Below are 26,672 nucleotides of genomic sequence, written 5' to 3'. Positions count from 1 at the left end.
ACAGCCTGATTTTCCATGGTTGGGATTCTCACCATCAATGTCACATTTAATCAAAACAACACTGGACAAGTCACATAAATACTGCAAGTACAAGATCTTGGTCAGAGGTCAGTTATCCTTTGACTCACCTCCTGATAAACCAAATCTTTCCACCATCTACAAGACTCGTCATGATGAAATACACCCCACCCTGTGGATGGTGCAACTCAAATCATAGTCAAGAAATGACACCATCCAGGACAAAGCAGCTTGTTAATTGGTATCACAACCAACACCTTCAACATTATTCCTGCTATTAATAGCACAACATATTAGTCAATAAAATCTACTACAATTATTTGCTGAAGCTACTCTGACACCACCTCTCAATTTGCAACCTTTGCCATCACTAAGAATGAGGGCAGTTCCGGTTTCCGACGGGAACGGTGACGGACGCACCACACATCTCTGTCCTCCAGTTCCTGCGGACTTCCGCCGCTGGAAGTATAGGATTTTGGTGTGTGTGCTTTATCATCATTCCTTACAATGCTATGTACGACTGTGATCGCAACTTCCACTGAAGCTAGAAGCTCATCTGCCCTTTGACAGGTCTTGTTTTTGGTCCTGCTAGGGGTCCACAGCCCCCTCCTCATCTGGCAAACCAGGTGGGGGAGACGGTTTAGTCGCTGACTATCCGACCTTGGAGCAGGTAGCACGGAATTACATGGCACCCGTGGCGGGGGGGAACTCTCCACGACCTGACCTGAGGGTAGTAGAATCATAAAATCACCACTGCCTTCATTTCCCTTCCAAGTCAAACACCATCCTGTCTTGGAAATGGATTTGTTCTTTCAACATAAGGATGGCAGTATTTCAAGAACATGGCTCACCACCAACTTAAAAGACAATTAGGGATGAGCAAGAATTATAAGACATAGGACCAGAAATATGTCATTTGGCTCATCGAGTCCAACTCGTCATTCCATCATGGCTGGTCTATTTTTCCCACAACCTCGTTTTCCTGACCATAACCTTATTAATCAAGAACCTATCGATCTTGGCTTTAAGAATGCTGGCCTTGACAGCAATTCCCACATCCTGGAAAATGAATAATAACAAAACTAGAAATCCAAATGAGCAATTTTTCCATGGGCAAAAAATAAATGTAAGTAAATTTAAATGGATTTCACTCTTTCATATTATATTACATCTGCTTGTTGAGTGCTCTTTTATTTATTTTTATTGAGCCAATTTTTCCTTTGGCTTTGAAAACAGGAATTGTGCTGAGCAATGGTGCTGAAAATGTAATGTCACAACTATTAAAGGGTGACATCTATCTATCTATCTATCTATCTATCTTCTATCTATCTATCTATCTATATATCTATAAAACTCTGGGGCCATCCGACCGACTGCCGTCCAGCGCCCTTCCTGCCTTTCAATTCGTGCCCGATACTCGCAGATGTCCAATCGGAATGGCCGATGCTCGCAGATGTCCAATCGGAATGGATCCATTTGCATGTACTGCTGCTGGCTGCATTTCTTCCTTTGATTCATTGCCACGCCCAATCCAGACGCTCAATCTCCGAGATCTTTTCCATTTCGGTAGAGATTTCGCTTTTCTTTCTAAGTATCCGCTCCTCATTACATTTCGTCGTGTTGAAGTGCACGTTTTTAATCAAATCCTTCTCCCCCCCCCCCTCCTCCACACCCAAGTATTTCAAAATTAACTGGCTTCTCCATTTACATGTCAGCTTCCAACACACTTCGAAACAAAGTTGCAAGACAGGAACACTCTGAACTTTTCACTGCTGCAGCAGGCAGGGGAGGTGCCATTGGATTTTTTTTTTTTAAATCCACTGCTGAGGGAGGCAGGGCAGTGCTGGAATCTTACTTTTGGGAACGACTTCAGTTCCATTGGAGGAGACGGGTGCATGGTGGAATATTGGGTTGGGGGATCACACCATTGGGGGAGCAGTTATATATTAAAACTGTGTGGCTGCCGCCTGGCGTCCGTCCGGCTGCCTTTCTGCCTTTTGATTCGTTCCATCGTGTGATGTCACAATACCCAATGCTCGCAGATGTCCAATCGGAAAGGATCCATTTACACGTACGGCTGCCGGCTGCCTTTCTTCCTTTGATTCCTTGCCACGCCCAATCCAGACGCAGAATCGCCAAGATCTTTTCCATTTCGGTAGAGATTTCACTTTTCTGTCAAAGTATCCACTCCTGATTACATTTTGTCGTGTTTACGCACACATTTTTAATCAAATCCTTCTCCCCCCCCACAATATTTCAACAATAAACTGCCTTCTCACCCATAGAAGCAGCCCTGATTTTTTCCATTTCGGTAGAAATTTCACTTATCATTCCAAGTGTCCACCCCTCATTAAATTTTGTCGTACACATATTTAACCCCCCCCCGCTCACTCATTTTGTCGCCTCCAGCTGGCCAGCGACCATAACGGCTGCTGGCACCCGCATCTCGCCTCAAAGACGCCATTTAAAAACAACCGCACTGCTGATTCCTGAGCCGCTTGAGTTGGAGGACCACGTCTCCCGTGGGGGCTACGGGTAGGGAACAGCTGCGTTGCGTTCCCTGCACTTGGTCTAGTTATATATTAAAACTGTGTGCCTGCCGCCTGCCGTCCGGCTGCCTTTCTGCCTTTTGATTTGTTCCATCGTGTGATGTCACAATGCCCAATACTCGCAGATGTCCAATCGGAATGGATCCATTTACATGTACGGCTGCCGGCCGCCTTTCTTCCTTTGATTCCCAGCAAATCCGAAACCAGACGCAGAATCGCCGACATCTTTTCCATTTCGGTAGAATTTTACTTTTCTTTCTAAGTATCCGCTCCTCATTACATTTCGTCATGTTTAAGTACACATTTTTAATCAAATCCTTCTTCCCCCCCCCCCCAATATTTCAAAAATAAACTGGCTTCTTACCCATAGAAGCAGCCCCAGCCCCTGGTGAACGTTCCATTGTGTGATGTCACAATGCCCAATGCTCAAAGACATTGTTGCCATAGAGGGAGTACAGAGAAGGTTCACCAGACTGATTCCTGGGATGTCAGGACTTTCATATGAAGAAAGACTGGATAGACTCGGCTTGTACACGCTAGAATTTAGCAGATTGAGGGCGGATCTTATAGGAACGTACAAAATTCTTAAGAGGTGGGACAGGCTAAATGCAGGAAGATTGTTCCAGATGTTGGGGAAGTCCAGAACAAGGGGTCACAGTTTAAAGATAAGGGGGAAATCTTTAAGGACAGAGATGAGAAAAACATTTTTCACACAGAGAGTGGTGAATCTCTGGAATTCTCTGCCACAGAAGGTAGTTGAGGCCAGTTCATTGGCTATATTTAAGAGGGAGTTAGATGTGGCCCTTGTGGCTAAAGGGGTCAGGGGGTATTATGGAGAGAAGGCAGGTTCAGGATACTGAGTTGGATGATCAGCCATGATCATATTGAATGGCGGTGCAGGCTCGAAGGGCCGAATGGCCTACTCCTGCACCTATTTTCTATGTGTTCAGAATGCTGGAAGCCATCCTCATCAAACATGAGCTTGGCTGGGAACGCCTTGTCGGGGTGTGTACAGACGGGCCACCTTCCATGGTCGGTTGCAGATCCGGCTTCAAAGCCTTCGTGAAGGATGTCTCCTTCACCCACAGCACGATACATCGCCATGCTTTAGCGATGTAACTCTCCCATCTGGTCTTCCAGAAGTGCTTTCAGATGTGGTGAAGATTGTGAGATGGAAGATTTTCTCTAATCTCTGGAATTCTCTGCCACAGAAGGTAGTTGAGGCCAGTTAATTGGCTATATTTAAGAGGGAGTTAGATGTGGCCCTTGTGGCTAAAGGAATCCGGGGGTATGGAGAGAAGGCAGGTACAGGATACCGAGTTGGATGATCAGCCACGATCATATTGAATGGTGGTGCAGGCTCGAAGGGCCGAATGGCCTACTCCTGCACTTAATTTCTATGGTTCTGTTTCCCTCTCCTCACCCCTCTCCCTCTCCCACCCATCCCTCTCCCCCACCCCCTTCCCTCTCTACGCCACCCCCTTGCCTCTCTCCACCCGCCCCCTTCCTCCTACCCCTCTGTCCCTCTTCCATCACTCCCCCTACCCCTCTCCTCCTCCTTCCCCCCCCTCCCACCTCTCCCCCTTCCACTCTCCCTCCCCCCACTCTTTCACCTCTCTCCCCCCCCCCACCCCTCTCCCCCCCCCCTCCCTCCCCCCCCCCCCCTCCCCATCCCCCACATCTCTCTCCCCCATCCCCCTCTCCCACCCCCTACCCCGCTCTCCTTTCCCTCCCAAATCTGTCCCGTTTCCTCCTACTCTCCCCTCCCTCCCCTTCTCACCCCCCCCCCCCCACCTGCGTGTTTGGGGGATGGTTAATGCGAGTTTGATGCCGCAGCGCCCCCCCCCCCCACAAACGCCGTTGGGTAAACAGACCCAACGGGCCTGCACTTGGTCTAGTCCTCTTTTAAAAATATACAGTACTCAAAATCATTAATGATCATGGCAGTAGAGTTTGTTGCTGACATAAATCTACACAAAAGTTATAAAGACTGTAAGTGAAACGTCCGCTTATGTCATCTACTTACATTGTTACGAAAGGAATTATTACGTATGGGATCCTCTGCTGCCAAGGAGATGCTGCTGAGCATAATGAACACCAGGATCAGATTGGTAAAGATGGCGTGATTTATAAGTCTGTGACAGAAGACTCTGATCCTAATACATAAAGAATCGTATGTTACTTAGTGCATCGCAACTATTTGAAGATAAATATAATTATTTGTGTTTGATTACAATTTTCTAGCCCTCCCCCTTGACTAACACATAATAATGATGGTTGACTGTGATAACTTATCACAATACCAGAAAAATATTTAAGCTTTGTCAGGAAGAACTTTAACACCATTGCCCTTGATTCATGGCAACCAGAGTTGGATCTGCAACTGTACTGCAGAACAGGAAAATTATGTTGGAGATGGTCTGAAAACAGACATTTTTTTTATTTGTGCTCATTTGCCACAAAAGACATAGAAAAGAATCTTAACTGTGGTGCATTCCACAGCTCCCTGATACAGAGGCTGGTAAAGTTGATGTGAAACCTGCTTGCTTTCATCCATCAGGGCATTTAAGAATGAAAGTTCACTTTGCAAACATAAAACTTTGGCGAGGCCACATTTGGAGTATTGTGCACAGTTCTATGGAGACCTGAGAGGATGCAGAAGAGGTTCACCAGGATGTTAGCTGGATTGTAGTACATCAACTATAAAGAGAGAGGATTTGCTCTGGAGCATTGGAGGCTGAAGAATGGCCTGATAGAAAGTACATAACATGACTAGAGCCCTAGAGAGTCTTTTTCCCAGGGTAGAAAAGTCAAATAAAGGAGGTCAGAGGGAGAAATGTTTCAAAAAGAAATGAGCAAGGCAAGTTTTTTTATAAAGAGAGTGATTTGTGCCTGGAAAATGCTGCCAGAGGAGATGGTAGAAGCAGAAACAGCAGCAAAGTTTAAGAGTCGTTGAGGCATATTGTCCCATAATCATATCCACCATCTTGAACAATGGGCAGAAGTTGAGCAGGCTGGGACTCTATTCCTTGGAGTGTAGAAGAATGAGGGGTGATCCTATAGAGGTGTATAAGATCATGAGAGGAATAGATTGGGTAGATGCACAGTCTCTTGCCCAGAGTAGGCGAATCAAGGACCAGAGGACATAGGTTTAAGGTGAAGGGGAAAAGATTTAATAGGAATCTGAGGGGTAAATTTTTCACATGGTGGATGTATGGAACAAGTTACCAGAGGAGGTAGTTAAGGCAACATTTAAGAAACAGTTAGACAGGGACATGGATAGGACAGGTTAGGAGGGATATGGACCAAATGCTGGCAGGTGTTAAGGGACAGAAGTTTAGGGGTAATATGAGGGGGAACTTCTTTACGCAGAGAGTGGTGGCGGTGTGGAATGAGCTCCCAGTGGAAGTGGTGGAGGCAGGTTCATTGGTATCATTTAAAAATAAATTGGATAGGCATATGGATGAGAAGGGAATGGAGGGTTATGGTACGAGTGCAGGCAGGTGGGACTAAGGGGAAAAAAATTTGTTCGGCATGGACTTGTAGGGCCGAGATGGCCTGTTTCCGTGCTGTAATTGTTATATGGTTATATGGTTATATAGGTGGGACTAGTGTAGCTGGAACCAGTTGACTGGAGTGGGCAAGTTGGGCCAAAGGGCCTGTTTCCACACTGTATCACTCTATCCTATAATTCTCCAAAACCCAGCCTCCTGCCAGGATTTCCGTTGACAAGGCATGAAGCCAAGATTCCAGCAAGCTACTCAACCAAGATGACACTGGAAATGTGATAAGCATCAGCAGCTTGCCACGGTTATAACAACATAGCTCCAAGGCCAATCTCTGCTAATCCTCAGAGCTGGCCTGGGTCTTGTGCTGGTAGTGTACCAATAAATTAGCTTTCCACATTTTTTTTAAGACATGATTGTTTCAACTCTTTATAGTGACTGAATACCAAAGGACTGCTGATGGTGGAAATCTGAAATTAAAAAAATTATAATTTTTATTATCTGTTTTTATTTCAGAGGAAACCCAGAGAGAGAAGGGTAGAGTGTTACCATTTCAAGTACAGGATCTTCTAGCACACTCACACTTTCTCTCTTCCAAAACGTAGCCTAGCTCGATAATTTGCTATTTTTATTTAATTTTTATTAAACTTGTAGCAAGCTCTGTAATCTGTAAGAGATCACTTGCCCAGCTCAGTTCAGAAGAAGCAAAGGGAAAAGGGGACAACATAACCACGTTTTTTTTAATACTGAATAACATTTTTATAATGTGCAGGAAAGAATTGCAGATGCTGATTGAAATTGAAGGTAGACACAAAATGCTGGAGTCAATCAGCGGGACAAGCAGCAGCTTCTTAATTTTTTTTTTAAGGTTAAAAGTCATAATGTTATTAAAAACACATGGGTTAATATATTAACAAGGAATAATTTTATCAACTAATACAGCACATTGCATACAAAATAACGTTTTTTTTATGCAATTGCATTTTCTTGACTTACGGCATTCCTTCAGAAATCCTTACCTTTTCACCAACTCCAGGGGAGCTGGTGAAAAATGAGGTACTATCTGAAATTAAAAGGTAGAAAATGCTGCAAGCACTAGCAACTCGGGCAGTATCCACGGAAAGGTTAATATTTCAGATTGAAAAAACATTGAAACTGGGACGGTGTAAAAGCAAGTCAGCATCAAACTAGAGAGGATGCAGGAAGGATGGATAGGACAAAGGGAATATCTGTGAATAGGTGATGACAGGTTTGCCATGGGGAAAAGCTGTAAACAAGTCCCTGAACAGTTTAAATCCCTTTAGGGGGTTCAGAAAAGAATTGACCAGATTCCACCCACCCTCCACCACTCACCAAATTAATTCCCTTTGTTTTTAATCTATCTCATACGTGGGTGGATTAGGACTGTTTTAATTCTACAACATAATCCATTACTACTGTACAGGATAGTCTGTGTGCTTTGATTGCCCTTTTTTATCCAACAACTTCAGAGTTTCAATCCATTCGTGGATATAACAGAATGTGATACTCTCAAGAAAAGCAAAAACATTCATAAGCACTCATAACATTAAAGTTTGCTGCATTAATCACAATAAGCTAATGCCAAATGCATTTGCTTTGGTATTATGGTGTCAAGAAACAATAATTACAACATAAGATCATAAAGGCATCCAAAATGGAAACAGCCCACCAAGTCGGGCAACATTGTGCAATTTATGTACATTATTGTAACACTAATCCCATTTTATTCTTGCCATGTTCTTGTCAACTCCCTTCACATTCTACCATAATGCACACTAGGGACAATTTACAGTGGCCAAATAACCTACATACCTATGTGATGTGGGACGAAATCAGAGCTTCTGGGGAAACTCCTGCAGTAAGAGAAAATTTGTGCAAACACCACTTGATCAGCACCCAAATTCAGGATTGAACTTGGGTTGTTGAAGCTGAGAATCACATTTCTTACTAGTGATAGCAATAATGAGAGTTTAGCCTAGTTTCTGTGTTGTAAAATACAGATAATTTTAAAATCCACCAAAGTAAAAAAAGAGCAAAATACGGAGTTATTTTCAGTCAATAATAATATACTCAGCTGGTCAGGTAGCAGCTTTCTAGAAACTATGTTATGTTCATAGCCTTTCAGCAGTTCAGTATTAACTTTTCCTCTATTCAGCAATGCTGCCTGGCCTATTTTTAAATTTCAGAATTCAAACATCTGCAGTACTTTGCTTTTGTATTAAAAGTCAAAAGGAATTTAAATTACGGACGGTGGAATATAATTTTATGGGTATATTGAGACAATATGAATTTAAAGCAGATTATCACAACATTCTGCAATCTATATTTAATAAATTGAATAATTGTACAAACTGATGATTGATAGCTGAATTGCAAAGCTAATTTTGACTATGAAAGTGCATTGCCATACATACGGGTTGGTATTACTAAATATGAAGAAAGCACTCCCTTCCGGGATGGGCACGATTTTCTCCTTGAGATTTAGGTCCGCCATTCTTTGAGGTCGAGGCCCAACGGGAACTTCTGGTTCATCTTCATCATCATCATCTTCAAACAAATGATCAAACAAAGCAATCAAACATTTACCCTTTCTTACCGCAGCAAATTAGTTTTTTATGATCAAAGTGTTTTTTGAAAATTGTCCTTTTTGCTTTGCAACACTTCCTTTTATCCAAGAGGCCGAGTTCAAATAGAATACTTTTGAATTAAAATACAAATGTCACTTACTGGTTAAAAATGTGTGATTTAGTGATGATCAATCTCGATTACTCAATAAAACAAAACTCTTTCCAGATTGTATTAAGGCAATAATAAATTAATAACTCATTATTTGAGTTGTAACAACGCTATAAATTGCTATCTAAAAGAATTAGTCGGAATATCAGAATTAAAAACTATTGCAATGGATTATTAAAGAAAGCACTTTATAATTTAGTCAATCTATTAAAGTTGACAACAAGCAAGAGGCTTAAAGATAAAACAATGTCAGCATTCAAATCAATTTATTGGTGCTGTCTGTATGGAGTTTGCACGTTCTCCGTTTTACCTGCGTGGGCTTTCTATGGGAGTTCCGATTTCCACCCACAAGCCAAAGACGTACAGGTTTGTAGTTTAATCAGCTTGGTAAAATATGTCCTTAGTATGTGGAGGATAGTGTTAATGTGCGGGGATCGCTGGTCAATGCGGACTCTGTGAGCCAAAGGGCCTGTTTCCGCGCTGTATCTCTAAACTAAACTACACTAAAGCTTGTACAGAGACGTTGAGAGAGGTATTTGAACATCCAGCCAGCTTAGCGATAGAATGTACAGGGTAGCAATCGCAATGTGACTAGTGAGAGGTACAGACTATCAAAAGGGTTACAAATGAATGTCAATCTGTAACCTGGGGATGACTGAAAAATGGAAAAGGGAACTCCTCGATTCAAAAAGGGAGGCAGATAGAAGCAACTTAGCTGACACCCATCACTGGAAAGGTATTAGAAGCTACTACTTTATTGCAGGGGACATAGAAAGGATTCAAGGTAATCAAGCAAAGTCAACATAATGTTATGAAAGGGAAATCATGTTTGATCAATATATTCAAGTTCTTTGAAGACATAACGTGTGCTAGAGATAAAGGGAGCAAGGCACTTGGATTTTTGATATGATGCCTCAGTTATTGCAGTAAATAAAAGTGGCGAGTACTTTATGCCACAAAATGAATTGCATCTCAACCTCTTGATCCAGTTGAGTTTCCAGTCAACAGCAACCATCAAAACATTGCCAACAGTCTCAATCATGGCAATGCATTGACACTTGATATATATCTAAGTTTAGAAATTAGTTTTTGACTGCTTATTTTAATAACAATGATCACTTGTACCATTTTGGCTTTATTGCCTTGTATGGAGTAACAGTTGGAAAAGAAGCAACAGCAACAACTTCCTTAGCAATCAAAGTGTGCTGAGCTTATTACCAGTCTGCACATGAAAGGGAAAACATATTAGGTCACGGGTTCTCAGCTTAATCACTTTTAGACACATATGTAAGTGGAACTGCCTCGGATGGTATCATCTGGCATTATTCTACAGTATCTGCTCGTATCACTGTAGTTGACTAAAGATTTCCAAGACAATCAAAGTCACTATCAAACACGATATTTTTGGCTCAAGATTCTCCTGAATAGACACAAGTGATCTCCAAACCTATCAGACTGCTTGTCCAGCTGTTACAAGCAGGTTATCCATTTTTACCGGAGCCAATATTCAAACATTAGCAATGTTCAAAATCAGCGAGTTCTGCTCTTTGTGCTATCACAAGCTTTCCTGATACCCAGGGTCAAGTAGAGCAAAATCATGCAGCCACAGAAGTACCAGACAGGCAGCAGCCTTTGTGAAAAGAGAGCGCTGTGCCCATAAACCTTACAAATAGGGCATCAAAATCAGCACCAAGGTTTTACTCCTAGTTAGTTCTAACAAGTAACACATCAATGTGCATATTGCAGTTATGCCTCCGCCTCCTTTGGCTATAAGAACTACTTTGCCTGCTGCTCCTGATCTGAAAAGAGTTGCAGCTGCAATACACTTCAATAATTGCCTTCCATAATTAGTTCAAGCAAGATTAATTGGGCAAGAGATTCAATTTCAAGAAAATGTATAACCTGGAAAATGAACACAACACCAATTCGTACCATAACGCCTTTATCAATTTTCCTGCAAATATTGGAAAATAATCTAAATAAACAGGTTTGCAATTTGACAATATATAGTACCCATTTGAACATATGAACTGGAACAGGCTGTGTTGCCTCTCAATGCTGCTCTGCCTTTCATAAAAGTCATGGTTAATCTTTTACCTCAGTTTAATTTCTTGCCTCTCTCCTTGTGCCTTTATTTTACCCTCACATCTACCAATCTTAGTCTTGAAAATGCTCAACATCTGGAGCCCAGAGGAATTCTTACCTGACTTTTCCGAAACTAAGTTAAAGCCCAAGCAACCAGCTGCCAGGCATCTGCTAGTGGCGCTGAATAACTAACTGGTCATCACCTCATTGCAGTTTGTGAGGCTTCACTGTGGGAAAAGTGGTTGCTGCCTTTGCCTGCAAAACAATACGACTACATTGCAAAAGAAATGTTTATCTATGAAACTCTCTAGATATCCTGAGCTTAAGAAAGGGGCTAATTAAAGTCAGTCTGATTACCTACCAGCTACCACTGCAAGATCTGTACATTGCTTAATTAATGCACATGAATTTGTTTATTAAATGGATGACATTGTCCATACCTGGCACATCACTGGGTGGGTAAGGATCCTTATCTTCATCTTGGTCATCAATTGAAACCTGCCAAGCGTAAAAGACAGGCGATCATCAATTACTTCTCACAAAATAATTTCCATCATAACTAGAACTTGATCCAATGTACAGGTGCACATCCTTTTATCTGAAAGCCTTGGGACCAGACACTTTTCGTAATTCAGAATTTGTCGGCCTTCGGAATGGAAATTTTTTAGCATAGATTTTAATGGCTGGCTCAGTGGTAGAGTGCTCGGCTCATATCCGCAAGGTCGCGAGTTTGCGCCTTGATCCCGGCAGTTACTCGGTCGCGAGTTTGAGTCATCAATGTCGTTTTTTCTTGCAGAATAAATGTCTGTATGAAATGCAGTGTGTTGAATGAATTCCTGAATTTGTAAATGTGCCCGCAGCATTGAATCACCTCTCGCACTCATGTCACCCTAGCGGGGCTACATGCCCTTAGGCGGCCTAGCTAGGTCGCGAGTTTGCGCCTCGATCCTGGCAGCTACTCGGTCGCGAGTTTGAGTCTTCAATGTAGTTTTTTCTTGCAGAATAAATGTTTGTATGAAATGCAGTGTAGGAGAGGTGTACTGACTGTGTGGGCAGAACTTTGGAAGTGATTGCCCACCAGTCTAAAAAGCCGCTGTGTCTCCCTGTCCCTGGGATAGCAGGGGGCGATCAAACAGCACAATACCCCCCTCCCCCTCCAACTCCAGAGGAATCCTCTCCCCGATGGGCTGTTACGGCGACAAGTGGCTGTTTGCCCACAGCCCGAGCTGCGCCCCCTCATCCACCACCCCAAGAACAAGACGTACCTTGCACACCATCAGCTTCTGCCCCTACGTGTTCCTCTGGAGTTGGAGCGGGGCTGGGCTGGAGTTGCTGCTGGCTGTGGGTCTCTGGGATCTCCATGCTTGCAGTGGGCCTGGGGGTCGGTGTCCTGTTGGTCCTTAACTCAGCGGGCAGGTAGCAGCATATTGCCAATTATTAACCCTCCTGCGCAATATACCCTCACCTTCTCTTTTATGAAGGGGATTTAGTTCCCCTTTCTTCGAGGACCGACCGGAGGTTCCGCTGTCACCTCTGCGGGCCGCCCTCGGTGAACGTCCTGTCTCCCTGTCCCTGGGATAGTAGGGGGCGATCAAACAGCACAATACCCCCCTCCCCCTCCAACTCCAGAGGAATCCGCTCCCCGATGGGCCGCTACGGCGACAAGTAGCAGTTCGCCCACAGCCCGAGTTGCGCGACCCCAAGAACAAGACGTCCCTTGCACACCATCAGCTTCTGCCCATACGGGGAGCGTGTTCCTCTGGAGTTGGAACGGGGCTGGTCTGGAGTTGCTGATCTGGGATCTCCGTGCTTGCAGTGGGCCTGGGGGTCGGTATCCCGTTGGTCCTGACGTCTCCGGTGACTGGCACTGTGCTGCTAGCATCGCCGACGTGAAGACAGTGCAAAGCCCCTGCGCCGGTGTGGGGAGGGAAGGGAAGGGGGTCACACACATGGCTGGGAAGCAGAGGGGTGTAGGTGGGGTGAAACTGAAGGGAGCGACAATCTGCTGCTGCCTGCACGCTGAGTTAAAAAGTTCCCAGGCAAGACTCACGATACACTGTGTATCGTGAGTCTACCGTGGGAACTTTTTAACTCAGAGGGCAGGTAGCAACATATTGTCAATTATTAACCCTCCCGCGCAATATACCCTCACCTTCTCTTTTATGAATGGGGATTTAGTTCCCCTTTCTTCGAGGACTGACCGGAGGTTCTGCTGTCACCTCTGCGGGCCGCCCTCGATGAACGTTTTCAAGGACCTTTCTTCAAGGACCGAAAAAATGTCCGCTATTCGGAGGTTTTCGTTATTTGGATCTTCGGATAAAAGGTTGTGCACCTGTACCATTTGAATCAATAGTTTGCAACTTTACTTTGTTGAAATAGTTCTACCTGAGTGCCAGTAAGTATTTTCCTGTCATTTTCTCCAATCCCATCAACTTCGTATTTCCCTTCTTGTCTTTTCTCTGCATTTCTAGAAATAAGACACTTCACAGGATTTTACCATTTACACAAAATCATTTTTCTGCAAATACTTTAAAGACTTTTTAATTATTGTCCAAATTTACTTTAAAATACAACAAACAGTGTGCTTTGTGATTACAGTATTTATACATTTCTGATGAGTTTGGTATAAGTCCTCTGAAAGGTGAAATAATTGTGTGAACTGACATTGTGACAACACTTTGAATAATGTGCTCAGTCCTGGTTTATCAGCGAAAGGAAGGGTGTCATTAAGCTGGAAAGGTTTCCCAGGCATATTACCAGGACTGGAGGGCTTGCATTACAAGGAGAGGCTCAATAAGCTGAGACATTTGTCTCTAGAAAGGTGTCATAGAGGTATATGAAATCATGAGGGACATAAATAAGGTGGATGGTCACAATCTTTTTCCCAGGGCAGGGAATTTAAAACTAGAGGACAAAGATTTAAGGCAAGATGATAAAGATTTAAAAGGAACGCTGTTGGTAACTTTTTTACAGAGGATGGTGGGTGGTTGGCACAAGCTGACATAGAAAGCTGCAGAGGTGGGTACATTTGGACAGGTACATGGACAGAAAAGGTTCAAAGAGATGTGTGACAAACTCAGGCAATTGGAACTTGTTTGGACAGATATCATGGTCGGTGTAGGCAAGTTGGGCGCACGGGCCAGTTTCTATGCTGTATGATTCCACGCTGCACGTTTGTGCTCTGTGACTCTATAAATGCTTGCCATACTACTATTTTATGGAAACTGTTGGGCACCGGGAAACCTTGTAAACATAAACACAAGACCCAATAAATATTTGTGCCAAAGGGACTTTCTCTCTCATTTTCCCTCTTTGTTGTCTCACATACCAGAAAAGCACTTGGATTCAAGTTTGTTGTTTAGTATTAAATTCTAGAAATATATTACTAACATTTAAATATGAAGTAAGCAAAAAAAATATATCTGTTTTATATGTCCATTTTTTCTGTATGTTGTAGATTGACGTATGATTTTATGATTAAATTAATGAGTAAAAACTTGCATTTATTAATTAATGGAAACACAAAGTCAGTATCAAGTTTACCAGATTTCCATAATTGTGTTCTTCACTACAAAAGAACAAGAGTGACGAAGAAAGTCAAATTCACCAGCTATTAATAATTATCTTGCACAATTCAGATGACAATTTTGAACTCTTAATTTGATTTCAATTGCATTAGTTCTTTAGACTTAGATTTTTTTAAACCCTGAAAGCCTCTTAGTTTCAAGTATGTTAATTAATTACCTGCTCATTCTTTGCCTTTCTCTTTCTTCCATAGTTTCTTTTTGGACTGTGTTTAGACTTTCAGCATCAGCCAAGTTATCCACAGCAATAGCCAAAAAGACATTCAGCAGAATGTCTGGAGCAAATCATTTAAGGAAAATCTTAACATATGGAATTCACCATTTAAATTATTTATTTGTACTGAATAACTTTCACCTGTTTATGATCCAATAACTGATTTGCAGCCAAGCTTTAAGACTGAACTAAGGATAACATTTAATTTAACAATTTATCTCTTTACCTTCACCAACCATAATATGAAATAAATCAATTGTAATGTGAAACTTAATAGAAACATAGAAAATAGTTGCAAGAGGAGGCCATTCGGCCCTTCGAGCCTGCACCGCCATTCAATGTGATCATGGCTGATCGTCCCTAATCAATAACCCGTGCCTGCCTTCTCCCCATATCCCTTGATTCCACTAGCCTCTAGAGTTCTATCCAACTCTCTCTTAAATCCATCCAGTGATTTGGCCTCCACTGCCCTCCGTGGCAGGGAATTCCACAAATTCACAACACTCTGGGTGAAAAAGTTTTTTCTCACCTCAGTCTTAAATGGCCTCCCCTTTATTCTAAGACTGTGACCCCTGATTCTGGACTCGCCCAACATTGGGAACATTTTTCCTGCATCAGTCCTTTTATAATTTTATGTTTCTATAAGATTCCCCCACATCCTTCTAAAGTCCAGTGAATACAAGCCTAGTCTTTTCAATTTTTCCTCATATGAGAGTCTGCCATCCCAGGGAACAATGCTGTACTACCTCAATCACAAGGATGTTATTCCTCAAATTAGGAGACCAAAACTGTGACCAATTTTCTATCCATGTCAACACCCTACCCCAATGCCATGTGCTCTAATTTTAGTCACCAATCTCCCGTGCGGGACCTTATCAAAGGCTTTCTGAAAGTCTAGATACACTACATCCACTGGCTTCCCTTCATCCATTTTGCTTGTCACATCCTCAAAAAATTCCAGAAGATTAGTCAAGCATGATTTTCCTTTCATAAATCCATGCTGACTTGGACTAATCCTTTTACTGCTATCCAAATGCCCCATTATTACCTCTTTACTAATTGAATTCAATATCTTTCCCACCACCGAAGTCAGGTTAACTGGTCTGTAATTCCCCGTTTTCTCTCTCGCTCCTTTCTTGAAAAGTGGGATAACATTAGCTATTCTCCAATCAACAGGAATTCTGAATCTATTGAACATTGGAAAATGATCACCAATGCATCCACTATTTCTGGAGCCACCTCCCTGAGGACCCTGGGATGCAGACCATCAGGTCCAGGGGATTTATCATCCTTCAGTCCCATTAGCTTACCCAATACTATTTCTCGCCGAATGAAAATTTATTTCAGTTCCTCTACCCTCTTAGATCCTCTGTCCTCCAGTACTTCTGGGAGATTGTTTGTGTCTTCCTTAGTGAAGACAGGTCCGAAGTACCTGTTCAACTCTTCTGCCATTACCTTGCTCCCCATAATAATTTCACCGTATCTGCCTTCAAGGGACCCACATTTGACTTTGCTACTGTTTTTCCATTAACATATCTAAAGAAGCTTTTACTGTCCTTCTTTATATTCCTGGCCAGCTTCCCTTCGTGCTTCATCTTTTCAGCACGTATTGCCCGTTTTGTTTCCTTCTGTTGTCCTATGAAAGTTTCCCAATCCTCTGGCTTCCGGCTACTCTTTGCTGTGTTATACATCTTTTCTTTTAGTTTTATTCTATCCCTAACTTCTCTTGTCAGCCACAGTTGCCTCCTACTCCCCTTAGAATCTTTCTTCCTTTTTGGAATAAAATGATCCTGCGTCTTCCGGATTATGCCCAGAAATTCCTGCCATTGCTGTTCCACTGTCATTCCTGCTGGGATCCTTTTCCAGTTTACCTTGGCCAGCTCCTCCATCATGCCTTTATAGTCCCCTTTGTTCAACTGCATCAGTGACACTTCCGATTTAACCTTCTCCTTCTCAAATTGCAGATTAAAACTAATCATATTATGATCACTACCTCCAAGCGGTTCCTTTACCTCGAGTAGTCTTATCAAATCTGGTTCATTGGACAACACTAAATCCAGAATTGCCTTTTCTCTGGTCGGCTCCATTACAAGCTGCTCTAAGAATCCATCTCGGAGGCATTCTACAAACACTCTTTCTTGGGGTCCTGAACCGACCTGATTTTCCCAGTCTACCAGCATATTGAAGTCCCCCATCACCACAGTGGCATTACCTTTGTTGCATGCCAGTTTTAACTCCTACTGCAACTTACACCCTACACCCGGGATACTATTTGGGGGTCTGTAGATAACTCCAATTACTTCTTGCCTTTGCAATTCCTCAACTCAATCCACAACGACTGTACCTCGTCAGTCCCTATGTCTTCCCTCGCAAGGGACTGAATTCCATCCCTCACCAGCAGAGCTACCCCTTCTCTGCCCACCTGCCTGTCCTTTCTCTATGATGTATAACCCTAAATATTAAGTTCCTAGGCCCGATCCTCCTGCAACCACGTCTTGGTAATCCCCACAATGTCATATCTACCAACCTGTAACTGAGCCTCAAGCTCATCTACTTTACTTCTTATACTGCGTGCATTCAAACACAATACTTTTCATTCCTTACACATCTCACCTTTCACATTGATCCCTATTACACTTGGCCATACGCTCCTACCCCTTTGTGAGCTTTCTTTCCCGTTAATTCTTGGGTTATTAACTATCCCTTTACTCCCTTTCCCTTTAACTCCGTCCTTGACTATCCCATTTGACACCCCCCCCCCCACCCCCCCTTGTTACATACTGTGAAAATTTGTTTTCAATACAGTAGCAAATGTCTTATTCTCTACATATATTCACAACACTCATGCAAACTGCAAATGCAGGGGTAGGTAGAAAGCACCCATAACACACAGGAGTGTGTTTAGGCCTTTATGTTTGGACTCAGAATGGTTTCAGCCTTTATGTTTGGGTGCAGGTTGAGTGGTAGTCTGTGCAGCAGGAGGTCTCTGCTGGTGTCTGGGGTGAATAGTGCCTGTCGCCTTAGGTATCCTTGTGGCTGCAGAAGGAGCAGGCTCCCTCCTCCAGCACACCATGGGTGGAAATCCCGGGGGGGGGGGCGGGGGACACATGTCCTCTCTATGCTTTGAGAGGTGGGAGACAATCCCCCATGTTTTGTAATCCGGATTTTGAAATTCGGTGAAAAAGATCTATTAAAAATCTCTGCTTTTTGCGAGACAGTGGGGGTGGGACTGTTGATCGAGGGCACCGATTGGACGAGAGAGACGTCAGTCAGCAGGCAATGGGGGGACATGATGATTCAGCGCGATGATTGGAGGAGGGAGGTGTCAGTCAGAGGCGGAAGTAGGGGGGTGGAACTGAGGATAGAGCGCGGTGATTGGAGGAGGCAGATGCCCTGGTGGAGCAAAGATCATAGAGCAGAGCTTGAATCGGCCCGTTCGTGGGGCCTTTCATCGCCTGGCGTGGCTTAAAATCGGCTGCGGGAGCTTCCACCGCCCCGCGGTCAAATTGCTGCATCCAGGCGACCGAGACCATCGAAGTTGAAGCCCCCGCCGGCTGATTTTAAGCCGCGCCGGGCGATGAAAGGCCCCGCGAACGGGCCAATTCAACCCCCACGATTCGGGCAAACGAAGCTGCTGTTGCTGGAGTTCTGAGTCAGTCGCCAACCAGGTCAGCTCCCGATGTTACCGTCCACAGCGCCCACGGCCGAAGCCTCCAGAGCCTCACGTGTGTGTGTGCGCATGCGAGGCCAACAAGAAATTGTGTGGCCCCCCCCCATGTTTTATAGCGATTTCCGCTCCTGCAGCACACAATAAAATATTAAAGATATACATACCTGAGAAATGTCTGAACATAACCCTGCTCACAGTCAGATTAAATTGATATTTCACGACTGGACATCAGTCATGATTAACAAATCTCTCATGGTCCGAATGGCACGGAATAATTTGTTGACGAAAAATGGTCCCCACCTGATTGTGATAGTCAAGCTAAAGATCGAAGGTAAACCAACAATGAGCAGCTACAGAACTTCAGACTCTTTTGAATCACGTCATTTTTAAGAATTGAAGAAGATGCAACAGAATTTTGTAATAAATTCGTTTATGCCGTGCGAAGAATATTAGTACGTAAACATAGAAACATAGATAGAAACATAGAAAATAGGTGCAGGAGTAGGCCATTCAGCCCTTCGAGCCTGCACCGCCATTCAATATGATCATGGCTGATCATCCAACTCAGTATCCTGTACCTGCCTTCTCTCCATACCCCCTGATCCCTTTAGCCACATCTAAAAGGAAGGAACATTATTAAAAGGAAGAAAAGCTACCTATGCACATAAACCGATCTTATGAACACCAACAAATAACAGTACTATACCTTTCACATTGATAAAATCAGTCAGAGTACACTACCTGTCTTTCTAGTCGGTAAGGATACAATTACCACAGATGAAAAGAATTATAAAGTATATACAGACTATCATCCCTGATGAGGATGGGCCACCGTAAGCCATGATTCCATCGTACATCACCATATTCCAATCTTCACCAGTTAAAATCTATTTAAATTGACAAAAAATGCATTTTTACAGATGCAGACGCCTCAGTTATTAGTAAAAATAACCAACTTTAAATACATTATTACATCTATCTATTGGCAATAATTTAATATCAGTTAGGTTACAAACTATCAATCTATAGATGAAAATCCTGCCACCATTCAGCTGACCATGGAGCATCTGAGGGAAATAGTAGGAGTCAGAGTTTCATGAACTGAAGCATTACCTTTGCTTCTCTTTTCACAGCTGCTGCCTAACATGTGGAGTAGATCTGGCATTTTCTGTTTTTATTTCAGATGTCACACATCCGCAGTTTTTTGAATTTCATTTGTAGACAAGACACATAGTCTACTCCTATTTCTTATATTGTACTCATAATAAACGTCCATGCATACACAACTAAGTCCAGGGATTATTGCTCGCAGGTACCTTGCAAATGCACTTATTATACTGTAATATTATTACCCTTCTTTTATATGTTCCTATATATATGTTGCTTTGTGTAAAAGAATCTCACTATACTTTTGAAAATAATAATGCTCTGGAATGTTTCAAGGATAGAGCAATTACAAACCACCCGGGACATAAATCACGGTCGTTCAACTCTGACCTGCATCTCCTCATAACTGCAATTCCATGCAGGTTGTGACCCATTAATCCTTCCTATTTGTAATTTCAAATCTATAATGTTATTTCTAATCTTGCCATGAAATGTCAGTGTTTCATGGTATTCACAAGGAAGCACCAGGGAGGTATTTCCTGTGCGCTCTATGTAATGAAACTGTCAGCTTTTATACATAAGGAATTTACAACTTTTTATTTTCAGAGGAATTTTTGCTTTAAAATTAATTGATTTTGTGTAAGTACCTGAAATACAGTGAGAAGAGATTGTGGAAAGTTATCAAAGGTACTCCGTTTTGTTTGTGTTTCATCAAAGTTAAATTTACCACCAAAAAGCTGCATCCCCAAGAGTGAAAAGATGATAATAAAGAGGAAGAGCAGCAGCAGCAGTGAGGCAATGGATCGCATGGAGTTCAGCAACGAGGCCACAAGGTTACTCAGCGACTGCCAGTGCCTGGCAAAACAATTCTGTTGTTAGAAGATATGTATCACAATCAAGTTACAATTATAAGCCATGCATTTTCAGAATTTGTACAATTAGTTGAATTCAATAATTTATTCAACTATTTTGATTAATTTCACATGGGATGTTAAAACAAAAATAACAGAGTGTAAAATATTTCACATTTGGATAGTTAAAGTATAGGAAATGAAATGAATAAATTGGGCTGGGTTACTCTAGAACCAGTGCTTCGTTTATAACCTCTCACAGGACGCTACAGTCACACTCAGCTTTCACAGCTATGACCTTCCACAAGGCTTCAGACAGCATCAACTAATGAGTTGCCCACATCCTATCCTTGTGGTCTTCTGATAAATGCTACCTCACTGTTTGAGAGAAAACAGGAACTTAAGAACAGTTAGCCAGGAACAGTAGCAGGGACATTGCAACAATTATTATTTAGAATTGGGAACAGATCACTAAGAAAATATTCATGTTTTTGAGGCTGTGACCTGCAAAATAGATAAAGGGAGATCAGAAGATGTAGTATATTTGGACATTCAGCGGAATCCAGAATAATATATCCCAGTTTGCTGTTGGTGACAAACCGAGTGGTTTATGTGGAGGATGCAAGGGTGGCTTCAATGGGACCGAACTTCAGGACCAGAGAAACCAAAGACCAGTGGGAAAAGGAAAGTTATCCACTTTAGTAAAATGTAGGAAAGCATACGTTTTTTTTAAAGATGTGAAATACTGAAGTAAAGCCCCTGTCTCATGGTGTGAGTACACCCACGAGTGATCCCGAGTGAAAGAAAAAATCAAACTCGTGGTTGTCTACGAGATTCCAAGTTTATGTTCACGAGTTTAAACGAGTTCCCACGTGTATGTCTAAGTTTGCCGTTTACTTCTCATTTCTGCGATGTACCAAGTTCCTCTCCCGAGTTACTCTTGAGCCAACAACGACTACCGACGTGTGGAAAAATCATCACATGGATAAAAATGATGTCATGCATTTTTTTTATTATAAAAAGCCTTCCATGACCCGATGATCAGCTTCTCCGTGTCTCTTATGTAGCTGCATGCTTCTCTCGTCATGTAATTAACCGCTTTTATCAAATCGTTGCCTATCATTGCTACAATGCAATAAATGGCATTTAAAGTAATTGGCTGTTAAAAAAAGCACAAAACGTAAAGGTGTTTAAGAAACGGACTGCAGGGAGAACTTCAAAGCTTTTGTAAATCGATTAAATTCAGGTAGAAGTTGAACTCAAGATTTAAATCCCCTGAAAGTAAGGTTTCTTAACACAGGATAGATGTTCTGCCAGAACGGACTTGCTGAATAAAATCGTCTCCCGTTTTCCTCCGTTTCTTGCATGACCTCGGCTTGCCAGCTTTATTTCACACTCCGTGATCTGTGTAATGTATATAAGTGTAAAATAATAAACTGACCAAGAAGGTCCAGTGTTCTCCCCTGTTAGTTTAGTTTAGTTTAGAGATACAGAGAGGAAACAGGCCCTTCCGACCACCGAGTCCGTGCCGACCAGCGATCCCCGCACACCAACACCATCCTACACCCACTATGGACATTTTTACATTCACCAAGCCAATTAACCTACAAACCTGTACGTCTTTGGAGTGTGGGGGGATCTCGGGGAAAACCCACGCAGGTCACGGGGAGAACTTACTCAGTACAGGCAGCACCCGTAGTCGGGATCGAACCCAGGTCTCCGACGTTGCATTCGCTGTCAGGCAGCAACTCTACCGCTGCGCCACCGTGAATGAAGGCCTGTTTTAAGTATCAAATTGAGGAGCAAGAAGGTGATCAAGGTGGAGAAAGTGTAGAGGCCAATGCCCAGGTAGTCCAACTCACAGGAGTGCAGATCCACCATGACGACGCAGTGGCCGAGGTGGGCTTTGGGGGAGGTGCAGGTGACATCGGTGAACAGGTGAGGGATGTAGACCGTGGTCTGATTATTCCACCACATGAACCACCTGGCATTGCAGGTGCAGAGAAAGTGGTTGCCGCTTAGCCACAGCTCCCAAAGGTGTTTGAAGGCGCTGTCCAGGAAACTGGAGGCCTGGATGTTCTTCAGGTTGGTGTAGCTGAGATCCAGGTACTGCAGGGAGGTCACGTCCCGCAGGAAGTCCTTGGTCAGCTTGGAGATCTGGTTGCGGGTGAGGTTGAAACGCAGGGTCTGGGTGCAGTTGGACAGCATGCGAGGCACCGTGGTCAACAGGTTGCTACCGAGGTCCAGCAGCTCCAACCAGGCTAGCAGGTAAAGCCTGCCCCAGTTGAAGCTCCGCAGCTGGTTACCGCTCAGCACAAGCTCCTTGAGTAGCGGGGGCAGGTGGTCAAACACGTCGTGCGGCATGAACGCGAGTTTCTTCCCCCAATAATTCGCTGCTATCTGTGTTCGAGAGCGAAAACTTGCACGGTTCCTCACCAGCGAAGATGGACACAGAATGCTGGAGTAACTCAGCGGGACAGGCAGCATCTCTGGAGAGAAGGAATGGGTGACGTTTCGGGTCGAGACCCATTACTTCTCTCCAGAGATACGGCAACAGCACAGCACAAAACCAGTCTGAAGAAGGGTCTTGACGCAAAACGTCACCAATTCCTTTTCTCCAGAGATGCTGTCTGCCCTGCTGAGTTACTCGAGCATTTTGTGTCTATATCCCATGGCTTATAATGTCACCTCACATTGTAAAATCATTATCTGAAGAAATGTCTCCTCGCTGGCTATAACATAATCTATGTAGAACTCACGTTTCTCTCTGCTTCATATAAGTGGGAATTCCCTCAGTATGGTCACTTTTCACACATCCCACCCGGTGTTGACCCTTCCCATCAATGCTTGAGCCCCCATCTTCGCTCTGTACCTTCAGCTTCATCGGCAGCTCTCTCCCATCGAAAGTATCCAAGTTCATTTCAGACCCCTATCCATCCATCCATCCATTCATTCATTATCCATTAAGATCTGACTAATCTTCAACATTTCACTTCTGGCACTCAGGCCAAACCCACGGTAGACTCAAGAGTCACTAAGGTAAACACACGGGCCACTACGTGCTTACAACCAGTTTAAATGTTTAAAATTTTAACTTCAAGAGTAAATTTGACTCGTGGAAATCTTTAAACATGTTTAAACCTGCCGTTAGCGCCACGAGTCGCTAAGTTGCATCCACGAGTTCCGACGTTCCCGCTACGTTAATTGTACGTGATTACCACGAGTTTAATTTGTTTTAAACTCGGGGTCACTCATGGGTCAACTTGCACCGTGAGATAGGGGTTTAAGACACAAAAAACTGGAGTAACTCAACGGGACAGACAGCATCTCTGGAGAAAAGGAATAGGTAACCTTTCGGGTCAAGACCCTTCTTCAGAGAAAAGAATCGGAGGAAAGGGAAACGAGAGATATAGACGGTGATATAAAGAGATATAGAACAAATGAATGAAAGATATTAAAAAAGTAACTATGATAAAGGAAACAGAAACTGAAGTGTTGTATTTAGGGAGTGGACCTAGGTGTCTTATTGTATAAATCTCGTGCAATTTTGGAAAGGAAAATGGACATTGGCTTTTACTAGAGTAGGATTTAAGTACAAGAGTAAAGCAGTCTTGGTGAATTATATCATGCCCCGATGAACTGCACGTGGAAAATTGTGTATGGGTCAAGTCCCCAACAGTAAGAGGGAGTTAGATGTGGCCCTTGTGGCTAAGGGGATCAGAGGGTATGGAGAGAAGGCAGGTACGGGATACTGAGTTGGATGATCAGCCATGATCATATTGAATGGCGGTGCAGGCTCGAAGGGCCGAATGGCCTACTCCTGCACCTAATTTCTATGTTTCTATGTAACAGCTCAAAGTGTTTTCCAAGCTACACAACGTATTGACTTGGAAATATAGTGCCATTCCTCTACCATTGTTGAGTCAAAAAAAGGATGTTAAATCTTTTCAATTAACAGTTCAACAGTATCGAGAAATAATGTCAATCACTGTCAACATTCCAAACACAGGACTATTGTCATGGGACAAGTATCAATGCTGCTGCCAGACCATCGACCTCATGGAAAAGGCCCTGCTGTCTGCCTGCAAATGGAGCAATCCACAACTTTGTGTTCCTGACACACCAAAGTCCTGGAATATCCACTAGATGATCAACTTAAGCAAGGTGTGGCTTCACAAAAGACCTTCAGTTTAGTTTGGTTTAGAGATACAGCGTGAAAACAGGCCGTTCGGCCACCAAGTCCACAATGACCGACGATCACCCCGTATACTAGTTCGATCACACACACACTGGGGATAATTCACAGAAGCCAATTAAGCTACAAACCTGCCAATCTTTGAAATGTGGGAGGAAACCAAAGCACCCATTGAAAATCCACGCGATCACATGGAGAACGTGCAAACTCCATTCAGACAACACCCACAGTGAGGATCGAACCGATGTCTCTGGCACTGTAAGGAAGCAACTCTACCACTGTGCCGCACCTATGCTACTGTGGTGACCTTTGGAGGAATACTACATGGGAAGCTACCCTGGTCAAATTTCCTTCAGGCACAATGCATCAAAGGGAACACACTATGTGTTGGGTTCATAATAAAAATGAGATGGCTCAATGATGATGATAACATTGACAATATATAAATCATTGTCTGTGTTTTAATAAATGTAATATTATATTTCAATATTTTACGTGAGATTATTTTGTAAAATAAAAAGAGTTACCTTGCTCTGAATACTATTGTTTCACCACCAAGTGAGCGAGTAGAACATTTGAGAATAATTTGCTATGTTTCTGCTGCGGCTTGCTTTACTGAATATAACTTCTTGATTGATCTCTCCTCCATTTACAATGGGGAAGCAGAGCAATGATATAAAATAGTTCTGCTTGTGTTTTACATATACTGATGTTGATGTTTTCGTGGTACATTTGGCAAGAATGTTATGCATGAAGATTATAAATATAATGTACAAGAGGACACAAAGTCAAACACAGGAGTTAATATTGTAAGCCTTACCTTGTCACTTTGAAAATTCTTAAAAGCCGAACACATCTAAAGACTGAGATTCCCAAAGGAGACATAACTTGAAGTTCAACCAAGATGGTTTCAATTATTCCACCGCATACCACAAAGCAATCAAAGCGATTAAAGAGGGATACAAAGTAAGCCTGCAGACCCAGACTGTACATTTTCACTAACATCTCACAGGTGAAAAGAGCCAGGAGAACTTTATTTGCAATATCTATAATGAAACAGAAATGTAAAACAAACTTTAATGACTAATAATGCTTTAAAGTAATGTCCTCAGTCATATTTAGCCTGTTTCTAACGATTCCCCATTGTCATTACATGACTTGAGTCAAACTAATGCAAAAGACCGTGCTAAAATATACAGCACCTCAAAAAGACATTTGACTCCATCCATTTGAATCAAAAATAACATTTATTGTTTAGTAATGTTTATCTGAAAGCATAATTACACTTTTACCTTGAATCGATGTTAGCCACCAAGGCTGGTTGTAGTGCTCTGAAGAAATAGTTAATGTATTGAGAAAAACAAGAATAATAACTAGCCAGTAGAAAGTAACAGATTTAACACCAGCTCGACATCTTCTTCTTAAACAACGGTTCCAACGACGCCAGCGTCGACTAAAGAAAGTAAAAAATCTAATTTTGTCACAAAAATATCAAACTTTGCACTCAAGTATAAAATCAAAATACCACAAGAAGCAATTTAAAAAGAAAGTTAGATAGAGCTAGCGGAATCAAGGGGTATGGGAGATGGCAGGGAAGGGGTACTGATTGTGGACGATCAGCCATTATCACATTGAATGGCGGTGCTGGGTCGGAGGGCCGAATGGCCTACTCCTGCACCTATTGTCTATGTATATATGTATCTAACTAAAAAGGTTACCAAATATCCGCACTGATCAATTTGTATAGACTAGGTAATTTGCAAAATGATGCAAATTGATTGTTAAATTGTGTATGGAGTTCATTTCTTTCTATTGTTAATTCAATGGTATTTTTCAGAAGATAGACACAAAAGCTGGAGTATCAGGCAGCATCTCTGGAGAAAAGGAATGGGTGGCGTTTCGGGTTGAGACCCTGAGCTCAGTCTGAGGAAGACATTACGGATGGTTCGTCTAGCGAGGCTATATGGGTGGAGCTGAGGAACAAGAAAGGGATGATCACTTTGTTAAAGAAGGAACTGCAGATGCTGGAAAATCGAAGGTACACAAAAATGGGTTCCGGCCTGAAACGTTGCCTATCTCCTACGCTCCATAGATGCTGCTGCACCCGCTGAGTTTCTCCAGCATTTTTGTGTACCA

General features: G+C 42.8%; 2 protein-coding genes across 3 annotated transcripts in view; both read right to left on the bottom strand.

Annotated features, from left to right (window-relative positions):
- The window catches only part of LOC129704437 (voltage-dependent L-type calcium channel subunit alpha-1D-like), a 346,238-nt gene that overhangs the window by 136,740 nt on the left and 182,826 nt on the right, over positions 1–26,672 (bottom strand). For both annotated transcript variants that reach the window (XM_055647505.1, XM_055647504.1), the window contains exons 13-21: positions 25,829–25,989; positions 25,357–25,582; positions 20,138–20,345; positions 19,150–19,270; positions 14,660–14,774; positions 13,301–13,382; positions 11,356–11,413; positions 8,509–8,641; positions 4,594–4,723 (exon numbers count right to left, since the gene is read on the bottom strand). In XM_055647505.1, coding sequence (XP_055503480.1) covers positions 4,594–4,723; positions 8,509–8,641; positions 11,356–11,413; positions 13,301–13,382; positions 14,660–14,774; positions 19,150–19,270; positions 20,138–20,345; positions 25,357–25,582; positions 25,829–25,989 — 1,234 coding nt within the window. The remainder of the gene's footprint in view (positions 1–4,593; positions 4,724–8,508; positions 8,642–11,355; positions 11,414–13,300; positions 13,383–14,659; positions 14,775–19,149; positions 19,271–20,137; positions 20,346–25,356; positions 25,583–25,828; positions 25,990–26,672) is intronic.
- Positions 20,901–25,353, bottom strand: LOC129704440 (toll-like receptor 7). Its single transcript, XM_055647507.1, has one exon. The coding sequence runs from the start codon at positions 22,826–22,828 to the stop codon at positions 22,079–22,081; it is 750 nt and encodes a 249-aa protein (XP_055503482.1). The 5' UTR covers positions 22,829–25,353; the 3' UTR covers positions 20,901–22,078.

The sequence above is a fragment of the Leucoraja erinacea genome, chromosome 16 (genome assembly GCF_028641065.1).
Source record: "Leucoraja erinacea ecotype New England chromosome 16, Leri_hhj_1, whole genome shotgun sequence".
Taxonomy (NCBI): Eukaryota; Metazoa; Chordata; class Chondrichthyes; order Rajiformes; family Rajidae; genus Leucoraja; species Leucoraja erinaceus.
The sequence above is the reverse complement of the archived record's forward strand: the minus strand, read 5'-3'. Positions and strand labels throughout refer to the sequence as shown.